We start from the raw sequence: 15490 nt of genomic DNA, 5'->3' as shown, positions 1-15490 counted from the left end.
TGTGGTACGATTTTCTATAAATATTATAAAAAATACAATATATTCATATTCTAACATAATATATATATTTTATTCACTTATAAAAATTCAAAAATTTAATATAAAATATTATATTTTTTTATATTATTGACACGATTATCATACTTAATATAAAAAATAAATTTATCCAAAACACTAATTGAACAATTAATTGCATCCAACTAATACTTCAATTGATAACCAAAAATCAAAGGAGTATTTTTTATATAAATATAAATGAGTACAAAATATTTTCCGTCCACAAACTAATCTCCTATTTTCCTATTTGGGACGTCCATCAACTATTGTCCTATTTCATTTTTTAAACATAAATTTTACATTTTTACCCTTCATTCATTTATTATTTTCTGTTAGAAATTTTGGGGGAAAATAATGAAATTGTCTTATTAATCATCAAAATAAAAAGCCTATATATATATAGATCATACAAAACAGACTCCATAAACTAAGTAATGTCATCTATGAATAAAATCAAATCTAAATATAAATCTACTAAATCTAAAATCGAATATCTAAAATATCTCAACAATCTCTACCATACAATTAAGGACAAATTTGTCAATTCATAAATATACTTTAAAACAATTGAAATTGAATTTTAATTTTAACTTCAGGAATTGCAATTGCACAATTAACTATTTCAATTTCATTATATATATATATATATATATTATTTGAATATCATTGAGCATGTTTATGTAGACGTAGGAATCACTAAAATTTGTGGAATCAAAATACACAACGATGGCTAGCTAAGAACCTCTAACTTCAATTATATAAAAAATATTAATTTATGCTTAAAAGGCGACATAAATCAATAAGAAGTTACTTGGCATGGATATATATTGTCAAATTGCAACCTAAATAATAATTAAAAAAAAAACAAAAAACAAAAATAGATTCATGCATGCACGAGACAAATATAATAATCCTTCCTTTTTTTTTTAATGATCATTCTTCCGTCATAAATATCTTACTACTTCGTCCGTCCTACATAATTTGTCCTTATTTTTTATTTTCGTCCGTTCAGCATAATTTGTCCTTTTTATTTTTGGAAATATAATTATGCACTTTAATCGCATTTTAAATTTTAAATTTTATAATTTTTTTAATTTTAACTAGACTATTTACTTATCTTAATCTTAATCTATAATTATTTTTACTAAATAATAATTATTTTTAGTAATACACTTTTTAATTATTTACTAATTATACTTTACCTAAATTCTCGTATGTATAGTAATAATCTTATATTTTCTGGGACGGAGGGATTATTATTTGTAATTTGACACATCCCAATTTTTGTTACAACTTTTTATTATTTGCATACACGTTTCTGCGTTTATCCATTTTAAATTAATTTTATTTTTAACAAAAAATAGGTATATATATAAAATAAAATAAAATAAAAAACTAACAAACTTAGGGTGTGTTTGTTTGGAGTTTGGATTTTGAGTTGAGATTTGAATAGTTGTATGATGTGATATAAATAGGTGTTGACGTGATGTTTTGAATGTAAAATTGACTTTTAGTATAATATAAAAATGAAAAATAAGTGTTTGATTTGATTTTTTTTTTTTGAAAAAATTGGATGAATAGTGTATTTAAAATAGTGTGTTTGTTTGGGGAATTGGATTTTATATACACTATTCATCCCATTTTTTCTCCCAAAAAATCAAATCAAACACATACTTTTCATTTTTTATATTATACTAAAAATCAATTTTACATTCAAAACAGCACGTCAACACCTATTTATATCACATCATACAACTATTCAAATTTTACCATTCAAATCTCAACTCAAAATCCAAACCCCCAAACAAACACACATTTAATATTTTCCATTTGTAGAAAAAAAAACTTTTGCATACTTTTAATTTATACTATTTAATACTCCCTCCATCCCGCAAGAAGGTTGTCATTGGTTTTCTATGTGTTGATCTTTAAATATTAATTATGATATCAATACTTAATACAAATCAATAAAAGAAAACAAAAATATATTTATTAGTCTCTTATAATACATATACAATGATATTTGTCGAATAAATTATTCAAATATAAGAATATTTTTACTGTTAAGTACAATGACGCAAAAACTAAATGACAACTTTCTTGCGGGACGAAAGGGAGTATTTTATTTATATACAAATACACTACAACAATTTATATATTCAATTTATTTAAAATTTTCTCTAACCGGCACATATACTTGTAAATACCTCTCATTTATGTTATAATCGACTAATATATATTTGTTATACTCAATAAAGTTCATATCCAACTTATACTGAGGTTTTTTTTTTTATTATTATTATTTTTTTTTAATTGGAGGGAGTAAAAGTAAAAAATAATTAGACATAAATAGTAGGGAAGAAGCAAAATATTAAAAAATGGATGATGCAAATAATGTTAAGCTATAGTCAGAGAGAGTGGCTATTGTGTAAGTATTTGTATAGTCTATTATTAGTAGTGAATTAAATTCAAGGCTATCCTTTCTAAACCCTATATATATATATGCATATGCAATGCATGCTAAATTTGAGAATTCAGCAATATCAATTTAATTAAAACTATTGGTTTAGATATTATTTAATTAAATAAAAATTACTAAATTAAAATCAATAATTAGGATAAATTCAGCCTATGATCCATTTTCTCTTCTTCTTCTTCTTTTTCTTTCCATATTACAAATATATATATATATATATACACACAGAGTTGAGAATATTAACTTAGCAATTCATTCAATACCTATAATGGCTGCTGCTGCTGCTAACTGTTGCATTATTCGTTTCTTACACAATAATAATAAAAATAATAATAATAATAATAATAATAAGGGATTATTGTATTCCATCAAATTCAGATGCTCTTCTTCTTCTTCTTCTTCTGCTGCTGCTGCTGCTGCTTCTGTGGCTATGGTAATTAAGAATATTTACTGTTTATTAATTATATTGTGGATTCATGTATAATAATAATATAGACATTAATGTATTATTTAATTTAATTTTGTTCAGAAAAATGGAGAGCTGGTGATGGAAGGAGGCAATGGTTCTGCTGGGACCACGGAGACCCGGACCTTCCCAATGGCAGCAACGCCTGCGTTGGCCGCCGACTGCCTCCATTCTGTGGTTTTGGACCTCAAGTCCAGTCCTTCCCATTTTCAGTCTGGGATCATTCGTATCCAGGTCACCCATTTATTTTTTATTATTATTATTATTATTATTATTATGAGTACTTAGAATTTAGTACTCCCTCGTTCCTCTGTAATTTGGGCGTGTTACGGTAGACACGTGAATAAAAATAATTATAAATTAGGATTAAAATAACTAAATATTTTAATTTAGATTAAAAAAATTATAAAATATAATTAAAGTTTATAATTATATTTTAAAAAAAAAGGAAATGACAAATTATGTGGACAGATAAAATAGTTAATTTGGAGTGTGGATCGATCCGATCAACTAATCTCCTTACCTAATAACTGTCCTATCTAATAATAATAATATATATATATAAATAAATAAACACACTGATACATTATACTCTCTTCGTCCAGCTAGAAAGTATACATGTTTCTATTTTCGAACGTCCAATTACAAAGTAAATATTTCATTAAATACCTTACTTTTTTCCACAAATACCCCTACTTTACATCACATCATTACTTTTATACCAAAAAGTAAAGGCAAAAATATCATTACACTACTTTTAACTACCCACTATAATTAAAATACTATTATTTCTTAAACACCGCGCCAAAAGTAATTGTATATCTTTCTTGTGGACAGAGAGAGTATATATGTTACAGGACCGTACCATACTGATTAGTCCTAATTCGTCTTATTAAAATTTAATTCACCAGTGATCATTAATTAAAGAGGTATAACCAAAGACACTGACCTTACAAATCCAGTTGTTTTTGTCTGTGTGAATAAAGTCATTATTACATTTTTCAAGTAATATATTAATATTATTTCATTCGTCTCACTTAATTTCTCTATTATTTTTATTTTTCTATATTTTATTTAATTTGTCTTTTTTTTTAATACAATTATACATTCTAATCACATTTTAAAATTGATAATTAATAATTTTTTATTTTAATTAAATTATTTAGTCATAATAATCTTAATATAAAATTATTTTTATTAATTATAATTATTTTTACTAATATACTTTTTAATTACTCACTAATTACACAATACTTAAAACTCCGTGTATAATCTAAATGAGACAAATTAACCTGGACGAAGGAAGTATTTAATAATTTTATTAAACTAATAACATAGCATTAATTTATATAAATAGCAAATATTATATAGAAAAATATCGCGCATATAATATGATAATAGCACACACAACTATACTATAAAATCTTTAATAGAATAATATAAACAAAACAACAACACAGGCAAATAATCACAAATATTAAAACAATAATGCACAATAAATACATTAAATATATATATAAAATAAAAAAATAAAAACTCTTAGGGTGTGTTCATTTGTAGGTTTTTAACAAAATCTTACTATTCATCCAAAATTTTCTCCCCAAAAACATTAAATCAAACTCCCATTTTTCATTTTTTATATTATACTAAAAATCAATTTTACATTCAAAACATCACATTATCACCTATTTATATCAATTCAAAAGTTTTACTATTCAAATCTCTAACTCAAAATCCAAACCCCCAAACAAACACACCCTAGGAGTAATCTATTGGCCGGACTGCATTTTTTCAATATTTCAGTTAAATATAATTATTATATTTTTATAATTATTTAATAATTTTTAAAATAATAATAAACATATTTCATATAAATAGATAAATATCACACATTACATAAAAATAAATTACATATATAACATAATAAAAACACACAGGTTTTTATTTAAAAATTCAATTACACTAATAAACAAAACAACTATACCTAATCCTTGAAAAATCACATATATAAAAACAAAAATGCACAACATATATTAATATATATATATATATGTATAATAAAAATATATCTAAACGTAATCTTTTGGCCATTATGTATTTTTTCAATGTGTGTCGAAAAAATATAATCATTATTTTTTTATAATTATTTAATAAATTTATTAGATTTCTTTTTCTCTTAATTTTGTTTTTATTCATAAATCTCCCTAAAAATACACTTTCATAATTATTCAATTTTTCTCATATATACACTTTCTTTTTAAATTTATTTTCATCTCAATTTTCTCATATAATATCCCAACAAATAATGATAATAATCCTAATAGTAATAACCAATAATCAATCATCATTATCAAATGAAAAGACCCTTAAATATATGATTTGTTTTTTTTTATTTCAAATAAGAAAAAATAAAAGATAAAAAATAATAAAAAATAAAAAAAATAAAAAATTGTATTATTGGACTCTACAATCCCAATAAAAACATATTATTTTTCCTATAATTGTTTTATTTAAAAAATATTAAAAATACATGTAAATTTGTTTGGTCATTATTATTTTACACTATTTTCAATGAAAAAAATATTTTTTTTTACAAAATATTATAATATACTGTTTTCGTCAGGCTCTAAGGATCTCATTTGTTTTTGCATATTGATATTTAAATATTAATTATTATATTAAAATATAGTAAAAATTAAGAAAAAGAATGACAAAAATACTTTTATTGGCGTCTTATAATACTATTATAATAATATTCGTGCAAAAAATTATACAAATATTAAGGGCAGTTAGCTGATTCAATTAGTTGATTTAACTAGCTGATTCAATTAACGTGTTTGTATTATAAAATAACTGTTTGATATTAGCTGTTTATACATAAAATGACAATCGAGGACATTTTTATTTTATTTTTTTCTAATGTATTCAATTGTGTTCTTTTGAATTTAAAATATTTGAAATTTTTTGTTATTAGTTATTGAAAATTGTAAAAGTGTTATAAAATAGTATTTATTTTTATTATAATTAGATTTAAAAAATAATATTTTTTATTGAAAAATATAAATAATTTTATCTACTGAAAATAATATAAAATATAAAATAATAAATTTTTCGTATATATATTTATTATGTTAATTATCGATTAGTTCATTATATTTAGAATTTTCAATAAATTTAATTTATTTCTAATATAAAATTTATATATTATAATTTTAATATAAAAATAAATTATTAATATTAATATTTTTTATTTTATATTGATTTTAATAAATTTATATATTTTACAATTAAAATAATTTATATATATAAATTAATTATTTTAAATTTATAAAAAAGTAAAAGTATAATATAATAAAATATTCTAATATAATTAATAAATAATTAATAATTGTATGTGTAATAATATTTTTTAATTTAAATAAAAATTAAATAATATTATCTAATGGTCTCATTTAATTTTTGAATGTTCATCTTTGAATATTAATTATTATATCAAAATATAATACAAATTAAAAAAATATTGCAAAATTATTTTCATTAGTGTATGATAATACTAGTAAAAGAACATTTATACAAAAAAATAAATATTACCCTAGAGGCGAGTGAGTATTTTGTTATTAATGTTGCACATAGATTTTTTAATATTAGTATTATATTGAATTATAGTAAAAAAAAAAAAACAAAAATATCTCTATTAATATGATATAATATAAAAGTAATTGTATTTGTGTAATATATTGTAAATTGAAAGGGTATTATTATATTACTAAATTAAAAAATAATAACTTTATTTTTTTAAAAAAAAATAAAAAATAATAACTTTTCGACGAGAGCTAGAGAGTATTACTTTTTTTTTTCTTAAAAAAAATAAATATTTTGAATCACACGTACAATTATTTACTGAGATTAGTCTTTATACAGGTTCCAATACGGCAGCATATAGAGTCACTCGATTGGCTTCGTTCCCAAAACGACACCGTTCTGCCACGCTGTTACTTCTCCGGCCGCGAACCAAGCAACATTCCACTCAAGCACTGCTCCGGTGAGAATGAAATTACAGAGCGCAGAAAGCTCGTCAGTGTTGCAGGGCTGGGATCAGCCGTCTCCTTCCGCCATCTCCGCCCCTTCTCTCTCCAGGATTGGCATTCCATCAAAAGGTTTCCATTATTAGGGTTTCGTGTATTTTCGGATAGGGTTGAAGCAATTAGGGTTTAAATTTGATGATGATGAGAAGGTTCACTGCAATCGAATCCCAGTTACATTATATTTGATTTCCGTAGGTTTCTATCGAAGAATTCTCCATTGATTCGTGCTTATGGCGCAATCAGATTCGATGGTACCTCTACCATCTCTCCCGAATGGAAGGGATTTGGTTCTTTCTACTTCATGATCCCTCAGGTACCAAATTTTAAATTAATTTGTTTTCTATAATTATTCCTGCCTTCAAATTGGGGAAAATGCAAAATTAATTCACAATATGATTTGATTTAAGGTTGAATTTGATGAATTTGAGGGGAGCTCTATGATGGCAGCGACCATCGCGTGGGACAATCACTTGTTACACACATATGAGCAGGCAATTGGTGTTCTTGAGGACACACTTTTGCAGATTTCATCAGTTGTAAGGAAGAAATTGAATGGCAAAACTAGTACTGATGCAGTTTTGGTTAACCAAATTCATGTCCCAAACAGAGTCTCTTGGGATTCAGCCATTAGAAATGCTTTGGAGCTGATAACTAGGAAAGATACGCCTTTATTAAAGGTCGTTCTTGCGCGGAGCAGCAGAGTTTTGACGACAGCAGAGATCGATCCTTTGGAGTGGTTAAGGAGCCTCAAGGCTGAAGGGGATAAAGCTTATCAGTTTTGTTTTCAACCTCCCGATTCGGCTGCATTCATTGGCAACACTGTAAGAACTCACTATATGCATAAATAAGTAATATCGACACGGTTCAATATAATGAAAGACTGATTTATTTTGAATAGCCGGAGAGATTATTCCATAGGGATGAATTGAGTGTGTCTAGTGAGGCTTTGGCTGCTACACGAAGAAGGGGTGCGACTGAGGCTTTAGATTTAAAGATTGGATATGATTTGCTTACAAGGTATTTGATTTTCTAACATCGTCTATAATCTGATCATCAGACAATTAATCTTCTTGTATCGATGCTCAAAGTTGTAGTGATTTCTTGAATTGATTTGCAGTAAGAAAGACCACTTGGAGTTCACGGTGGTAAGAGAAAATATAAGGAGAAAGTTCGAGGAGATATGCTCCCGAACAATAGTGGAACCAAGCAAATCTCTCCGGAAACTTCCACGTGTTCAGCATCTTTATGCTAAGCTCACCGGCACACTCAAGCAAGAAGACGACGAGGTATGTATACATACACATATATAATTATCTGTATTCTCCATATCAACATAGATAACAGTGTCCATTGTTTGAATTAAGATAGTCAAACAAGAGAAAATATTTCAATCAAGCTTGAATGTAATTTTATTAATGAAAACGAAATATGAAATCAAAGAGAAACAATGAACTATATTTATAGACTTAGAAACTCTAAAATTCCAAAATAATAAATAAATAAAGCCCAAAATAAGAAAAATTGCAAAAAAATATGTTCACTTATGGTTTTTTTTAATTTTTTAATTTTTATGTTCAACTGCTTTATTCTTGTTAGGTGTGGAGATGCTTGTTGATAATATAATAAACTATAGCTTGAGTTGAATTTTTTACTTTGGAAAAGTATATAGGTGATATAAAAAGAACGTGCGACTTATTTTGAGTTGAATTTTTTTTTTTTTGATTTTTTGGAAAGTTTCAGTATTAATATTAGTGTGTATGTATTGTATTATTTTGTAATATTAATCAGGAATCATGTAAAAATTTAGTGTTCGCTGTTGTGTTTGGTTGAGAGTTTGGAATTTGGGTTTAGGTTTTTTAATAGTAAAAAAATTGAATTTAAATAATTATATGATACTCCTTCCGTCCCAAACAAGGTGCAACATTTGCTTTTGGCACGGATTTTTAGGTGAGTAGTATTAAGTAGGATAATTTAGAAATTAGGTGATGTGATGGAGAGAGAAATATATATTTTATTTTTTTATTTGGATGATGTGAGGGGATAAAGTGTGAAGTAGAGATTAAGTATAGTTAATTATTTCCTATTTTGGAAATGTTGCAGGGTGTTTGGACATACCAAAAAAAAAATGTTGCAAAGTGTTTGGGACAGAGGGAATATAATATAAATATATTGATGCGATATTTTAAATATAAACTGATTTTTTTGGGGGAGGGGGGAATTAATGAATAATAACATCCGGGTAACATCCTCCAACCAAACACACAAAAGCCCCAAACCATAGAAAATGTCATTTTAAGATATTAAACTTACTTCGATCATTTTGCAGTTTAGAGTACTGTCTTCTCTTCACCCAACTCCAGCTGTCTGTGGCCTTCCTGCAGAAGACGCTCGACAACTGATCGCAGATACAGGTAATTATATTACAATAACAACAAACTTACGACTTCCTACATACAATAAATCAAACAATATTACGATTTTCAAATTAATTAATCAAAAATTGTAATGGAATGCAGAGATGTTTGATCGAGGAATGTATGCTGGGCCAGTTGGATACTTTGGTGGTTCTGAGAGTGAATTTGCTGTGGGAATAAGATCAGCTTTGGTCGGAAAAGACATTGGAGCATTGCTCTACGCCGGAACCGGAATTGTTGAAGGAAGCGATTCTTCCATGGAGTGGCGGGAGCTTGAGCTCAAGACTTCACAGGTTTGTGCTTCAACTAGTTATATTACTAATCGATTATTTCAAAGTTAAGTTAATGATAATTTCTTCTATTTCTTTTTTTTGTTGCAGTACACGAAATTGATGAAACATCTGACCCCGGCGCCTGTTTCAGCCGTAAATAAAAAAGGTTTGTAGCTTGCGGGTGCAACAAGAACATTGCTCGTCTGCTCCTACACGGACTCGCAAGGTTTATACTTTGTCGATATCGTTTTGATTTGAGTTTTAGTTAAAGGGATTGAGCTTGTTTGAACTCCCAATGTCTCTGGGAATGGGATTGTGAGGATGAAGAAGTTTATGGGAATTTCTGCTTAGGAAATCGATTTGGAGTATGTTTTTTTGGAGTTTGAATTTTGAGTTTTAAAAAGTAAAAATTTTAAATTAAAATAGTTATATAAATAAGTATTAATGTGATATTTTGAATGTAAAATTAAATCTTAATATAATAGTAGCTCTATCTGATGAACCTTTTGGTTAGGGATATATTTCACGTAGTAATTTATTAATAAGTTATATGATATGAGTTTTTAGTATTTTAAATATTTTAAAATTTATATCTCAATAAAATATATGTAATATATATAATTTTGTAGATAATGAAAATTATATAAATCAAATACAAATTATATTTATTTATTTATAATTAACTTAAAATTAATTTTATAAATTAAAAAGTTTTAAATATAGATAAAATTATACAGAGGTTTATAAAAATTAATTCATCCAAACACAAAATCAAATTGTTTTTGTTTCTACTTTTGATTTGTGTTTATTTTTTAAGTCAATCAAAAGGATTCTATTTTTTCTTTTTTTTTTTTTAAAAAAAATATATATATATATATATATAGATGATATTCCAAGTCTAAACATATTTTATTATTCTTTCTAGCATGAATTTTTAAAAATACTTTTATTTTCTCTTACAAAATATTATAATATCAAAATACAATTTAAATAAAAATTTAAATCTAATATTTCATTTTAAATTAATATAAAAAAACATAACCAAACAAACCCCTGGAGGAGGCGGAATTGATTAGTACATAAATTCCGTCCCTAATTTCAATCTTATTATCCGCCTCTTCATTCCATCGAGAATTCTACCACAAATAGCAACAAATTAAGATTCCATTGCAAATTTCGGTGACAAAATTTATTTTTTTAGTGTCTTGACTAGAGGTGTCAATTCCTGTTTTTGGGTAGCATTCGTGTCAATAACAAAATTGTCAATCCAAACCCGACTCGAACCCGAAGTCTGACTGAAACCCTAAATTCGAACACGAATTCTTTCTGGTCGGGTTCAGATTGACTTGAATTAGTTTCAGGTCACCCGAAATCCGAACAAATTCGATATGAACCCGACACGAAACATACCCGAAAATTTAAAAAAAAATTAAATTGACCTAAAAAATATCATTTTTATTTTTATTTTTATATTATTTTATATTTAAAATAATATAAATATTATAAATTAAAATAATAATAATAAAAATTTCAGGTCAACCCGAAACCCAAAACCTGACTTAATTTTTATATTTCAGGTTATCAGGTCAACCCGAAATACGACCCGAAGACGATACGAATTTTTTTCGTTTCGGGTTCGGATTGACTCGATTTGTTTCAAACCCGAAATACCCAAACCCGAACCTGAAAAATTTTCAAGTCGAACGAGTTCGATTTTTCGGGTCCGGTTTACTTTTGACACTCATAATCTTAACGATATATCTGCAGAAATGTGTCTACCCAAGGAAATACAAGAACCATGTAAAGGTTGAAGAAAATAAAGGCATCAAAAAATAAATAGCAGGCAACGAGACAGAGACAATAATAATCGATAAAAACAAACGTAATAACTTCGACTTGTATACAACAAACATTCCAAATATTCAAAAAAATCTCGAAAAAAAAAACATTTTCACAACAATTGAGAAACAATGTACAGTTTTTCGACAAACATAGCAATATATTTCACAAGATTTCTTCAACAGCACAACAAAATAATCTATATATTTTACACACATGTATATATATCACTCGGCAGAATCGAAGAACACAAAGAAATATCAAAAGTATAGACACACCTTATTCCAACCGGAGGAGAGTGAAACAACAGGAGCAATCAATGCTGGGAAGCCTGGAGAAGTCCGTCGCGGATCTGACTGGCGACATCGCGGACAGCGCCGGGGCCATGAGGGATGAAGACAGAAGAAGACTTGGAAGAGGCCCCGATCTCTTTCATTGTGTCGAAGTATTGAGTGACGAGAACCATATCCATGACATCTTTTGCAGTGGTCCCCGGAACATTAACCGAAAACCCGAGCACGCTGTCTCTCAATCCATCCACAATTGCTTGACGCTGACGAGCAATGCCCAAGCCCGAGAGGTGTTTAGCCTCTGCTTCTCCCTCGGCTCTCTTGATTTGTAAAATCTTTTCAGCCTCGGCTTTTTCATTAGCCGCCACTCTCAGCCTTGCAGCTGAAAATTTTCAAGAATTTGCATAAGCAGACGACTAAAAACTTGCATTGTATTCATAATGAAAATAGAGAGTTAGAAATAAGTAAGCAAAGATGTTTATAACTCATCTGTTGTTTCGAAACTCAGCGTAAATTCTCTTTTTAAAAAAAATTGCATGATTCTCTCTTATACTTTAAAAAACGTTGCATGGAACCCCACCATGCAAAAAATGTAGATGTAAAATCTTCTCGTTGCACAAAAAATGTAAAAAGGGGATTCATGCAATATTTTTTAAAGTATAAGGGAATGTCATGCAATTTTGAAAGTGCTGGAGAATTTACGTTAAATTTCAAAACTACGTGAGAGTTATGAGCAATTTTGCCAAATAAGTATGAAATTTGACTCGATAGACTCCAATAATAACAATCTAATCTAATTGATATATCCAAATAATAACAGACATAATCTAGATAATAGAAATTTAATCTAAACTATAAACTAAATCACTAAGATATCTTGACAAGGTGTGACATTTGAAAACATAAATAAGCACACAAAAGAGCTTGAGGGGAATTTGCATAAATTCCTAAATTTTTAGGTTTAGTTTTAAAACCCGGATCGAGATTTGAAGTTAATTTCAGCATACCAGCATTAATTTCATTCATCGCCCTCTTGACATGTTCGTCTGGTTCTATGTCAACAATCAGTGTCTGAACAATTTCGTATCCATAAGCCGACATGGCCTACAAATGCATATTGGGAAAGGGTCGCCAGATGTTTAATTAGTAAGTTCAAACATTTCATTCTATAACTTTTAAGAATCAGTTTACCTTCTCAAGTTCGTCCTCGACAGCCTTAGCAATTTCATTCTTCTGCTCAAAAGCATCATCAAGGTTGAGTTTCGGAACGCTGGCTCTTATCACTGCATAAAAAGGTCAAATCAGACATAAATATTCGCACGACAAACAATTTTAAAGGCATAAATAAAAGAAAGGTAAAATTGTTAATAATTTCACTGTGATTTTGAAATTCAACGTAAAAAAATCTTTCTATACTTTAAAATTGCATGGCGTCCCTTATATTTTAAAAAATGTTGCATCATTAAAGTATAAGGGCGCTATGCAATTTTTAAAATATTTTTAAAGTATGAGAGGGCGCTATGCAATTATTAAAATAAAGTGGGGATTTTTGCTAAGTTTTGAAATCACAGAGGCTTTCATGCAACATTTTTTAAAATATAAGAGGACGGTATACAATTTTTAAAGTAAATGGGAGATTTACACTGAGTTTCGTAACCACAAGAAATATATGGACAATTTTGCCTAAAAGAAATGTACATACCATCGAAGACATAGGCCTGAATTTGGGTTCTAGTGTTGCTAAGTTTGTAAAAAGCGTCGCTCGCTTTATCAGCAAGGGCACGGTACTGCACCGAAGCAACAACATTGACGAACACATTGTCCTGAAGGCCAAATTTTTAACGACAACAATTAGCATCATTAATGAGCATATGCAAACATTTCAAAAAGAACAGCGATCCAATTTTTGGAAGAAACAAACCTTTGTCTTGGTCTCGCAACGAACATCTAACTGCTGCAGGCGGAGCGAGAGATGGCCGGCCAGCTGGCTTCCGAGACACCAAGGTAAACAATGGCAGCCGGGCTCTAAGACATCCGTGAATTTTCCGAATCGCTCCTTAATGGCAACAGTGGATTGGTCCACTTGAACACAGCCCAATAAATTTCCCATATCCTACGAAAATTTCGTAGATAAATATCTATTATATGGTAATTTGGAATCTCTTATTCTCGGCCTTGAAATTTTCCTCTATTTTAGCTTTATCGAAGTTATGATCCATCTTGATCAAACATACAATTGCTCAAAAATCATCCTCTTTTACAAACACAATCACCTATGATCTACTGCTCCTCTAATCCCCAGCTATCGAAATTCAGATTTATTCCTCTGATTCTGATTCGTCGGCTCTAGTATACTCATGTTTTCAAGTTTGTTTCGGCACTATTCATCAAAATCACATCTCCTAAAAATATCTCATCTGACACTTGTTTTTTTGTTAAAAACATTACAGCAAAAATATAATATCTTTTATCACAAAACATTGCATCAAAATACATTTAAAAAAAAAAAAAAAAACCTTAAATAAAAAATTTAAACTCAAACTAAAACCAAAACAAAAAAACTGTATTAGCCTTATTTGAGAGGTTTATAGAATTTTTGACTTATTTTGATGATATGTACGATTTGCAGTTGAAATACTAAATTCCAGAGCATTAGTAATGTTCATTATCCAAACAAACAACAAGCACCTTGAACTAATTAGCATCACTGTTATCATAGTATGATTAAAATCGAAAATTCTCATTACTCTAGCCAGGAAAACTTGTAAATTCAGTGCAAAATTTAATCTACTCGAATAAGAAACCAAAAACACATCCACAATAAAAACCCCAAACAAAAGTCAAAATCGACCAAAAAATCCAGAACGCAACCACGCAAACAGCTAATCGAATTCATACGACGACGCTCTCGCGCAAACAAATCAAATCCTACAAATTTTCACAACCAGCAGAGCGTAATAACAACTTTGTGAATCAAAACGGGGAGAAACTCACAGCGAAACTGAAATCGAATGGGCGGATTGGACTTGCAGAATTGGAATCCACTGAGGTCGTCGCAACCAGCTGTCAGGGAATGGGAATGGAAGACACAATTCGGGATATTTATATAGCGATTGGGAAAGGGATGGCGTGCCGGCGCGTATCTTTCGATTTTATTAAGAAACATCTCCTGAAATTTACCGATTATTATTATTTATTTGCAATTTGTCCCCCCGGCTCGGGGACCACGACGAAATTGCTGCTAATGCTTGTATGTGATCGGCCAACTGGGATAAAATACTAAAATTCCAATTCAGGTCCTAAGATTCGTTAAATTGCATAGTATGAACTTACAGTTTATTAAAATATACTTTCTTTTCTTTTATTATTATTATTAAAATATACTTGCTCAACAAAAATGAGTGTTTTTTTTTTTTATTATTATTATACTAATATTTTTAAAATTTTATAAAAAATTTAGATGGATATATAAATATGGGACGAAGGATTATTATATTTATATATAATAAATAATTTTTTTATTTATAATTTTATTATTTTTATTTTAATAAATAATAGTAATTAATTCTTTTAATTTTTTTACCTATCAAT

The 15490-nt window shown here is 28.0% G+C and overlaps 2 protein-coding genes across 2 annotated transcripts; one reads left to right on the top strand and one right to left on the bottom strand.

The window, feature by feature from the left end:
- Nucleotides 1–2789: 2789 nt before the first annotated feature.
- LOC127255096 (isochorismate synthase, chloroplastic-like) lies at nt 2790–10174 on the top strand. Its single transcript, XM_051280472.1, has 10 exons — nt 2790–2966; nt 3063–3233; nt 6921–7156; nt 7280–7397; nt 7492–7905; nt 7983–8101; nt 8202–8370; nt 9411–9495; nt 9601–9791; nt 9879–10174. Exons 1-10 carry the CDS (start codon nt 2802–2804, stop codon nt 9942–9944), a joined length of 1734 nt encoding a protein of 577 aa, XP_051136429.1. The 5' UTR covers nt 2790–2801; the 3' UTR covers nt 9945–10174.
- A 1457-nt stretch (nt 10175–11631) lies between these two features.
- On the bottom strand, nt 11632–15042 carry LOC127255358 (hypersensitive-induced reaction 1 protein). The gene is made up of 6 exons (XM_051280859.1): nt 14894–15042; nt 13821–14012; nt 13602–13722; nt 13091–13182; nt 12907–13003; nt 11632–12281 (listed from the first exon to the last, which is right to left on the bottom strand). Exons 2-6 carry the CDS (start codon nt 14007–14009, stop codon nt 11926–11928), a joined length of 855 nt encoding a protein of 284 aa, XP_051136816.1. The 5' UTR covers nt 14010–14012; nt 14894–15042; the 3' UTR covers nt 11632–11925.
- Between the last annotated feature and the right edge of the window lie 448 nt (nt 15043–15490).

The sequence above is a fragment of the Andrographis paniculata genome, unplaced genomic scaffold (assembly GCF_009805555.1).
Source record: "Andrographis paniculata isolate CXL003 unplaced genomic scaffold, ASM980555v1 Contig53END, whole genome shotgun sequence".
NCBI lineage: Eukaryota > Viridiplantae > Streptophyta > Magnoliopsida > Lamiales > Acanthaceae > Andrographis > Andrographis paniculata.
Note: the sequence above shows the minus strand (reverse complement) of the source record. Positions and strands in the feature narration are given on the sequence as shown.

Excerpts from the sequence above, each read along its gene's own strand:
- LOC127255096 (XM_051280472.1), top strand. The coding sequence starts at position 2,802 with ATGGCTGCTGCTGCTGCTAACTGTTGCATTATTCGTTTCTTACACAAT. Across the intron at positions 7,906-7,982 it reads CTGCATTCATTGGCAACACT|CCGGAGAGATTATTCCATAG; the intron begins GTAAGAACTCAC and ends TATTTTGAATAG. Across the intron at positions 9,792-9,878 it reads TTGAGCTCAAGACTTCACAG|TACACGAAATTGATGAAACA; the intron begins GTTTGTGCTTCA and ends TTTTTGTTGCAG.
- LOC127255358 (XM_051280859.1), bottom strand. The coding sequence starts at position 14,009 with ATGGGAAATTTATTGGGCTGTGTTCAAGTGGACCAATCCACTGTTGCC. Across the intron at positions 13,723-13,820 it reads GTTGCGAGACCAAGACAAAG|GACAATGTGTTCGTCAATGT; the intron begins GTTTGTTTCTTC and ends TTTGGCCTTCAG. Across the intron at positions 13,183-13,601 it reads TCAGGCCTATGTCTTCGATG|TGATAAGAGCCAGCGTTCCG; the intron begins GTATGTACATTT and ends CTTTTTATGCAG.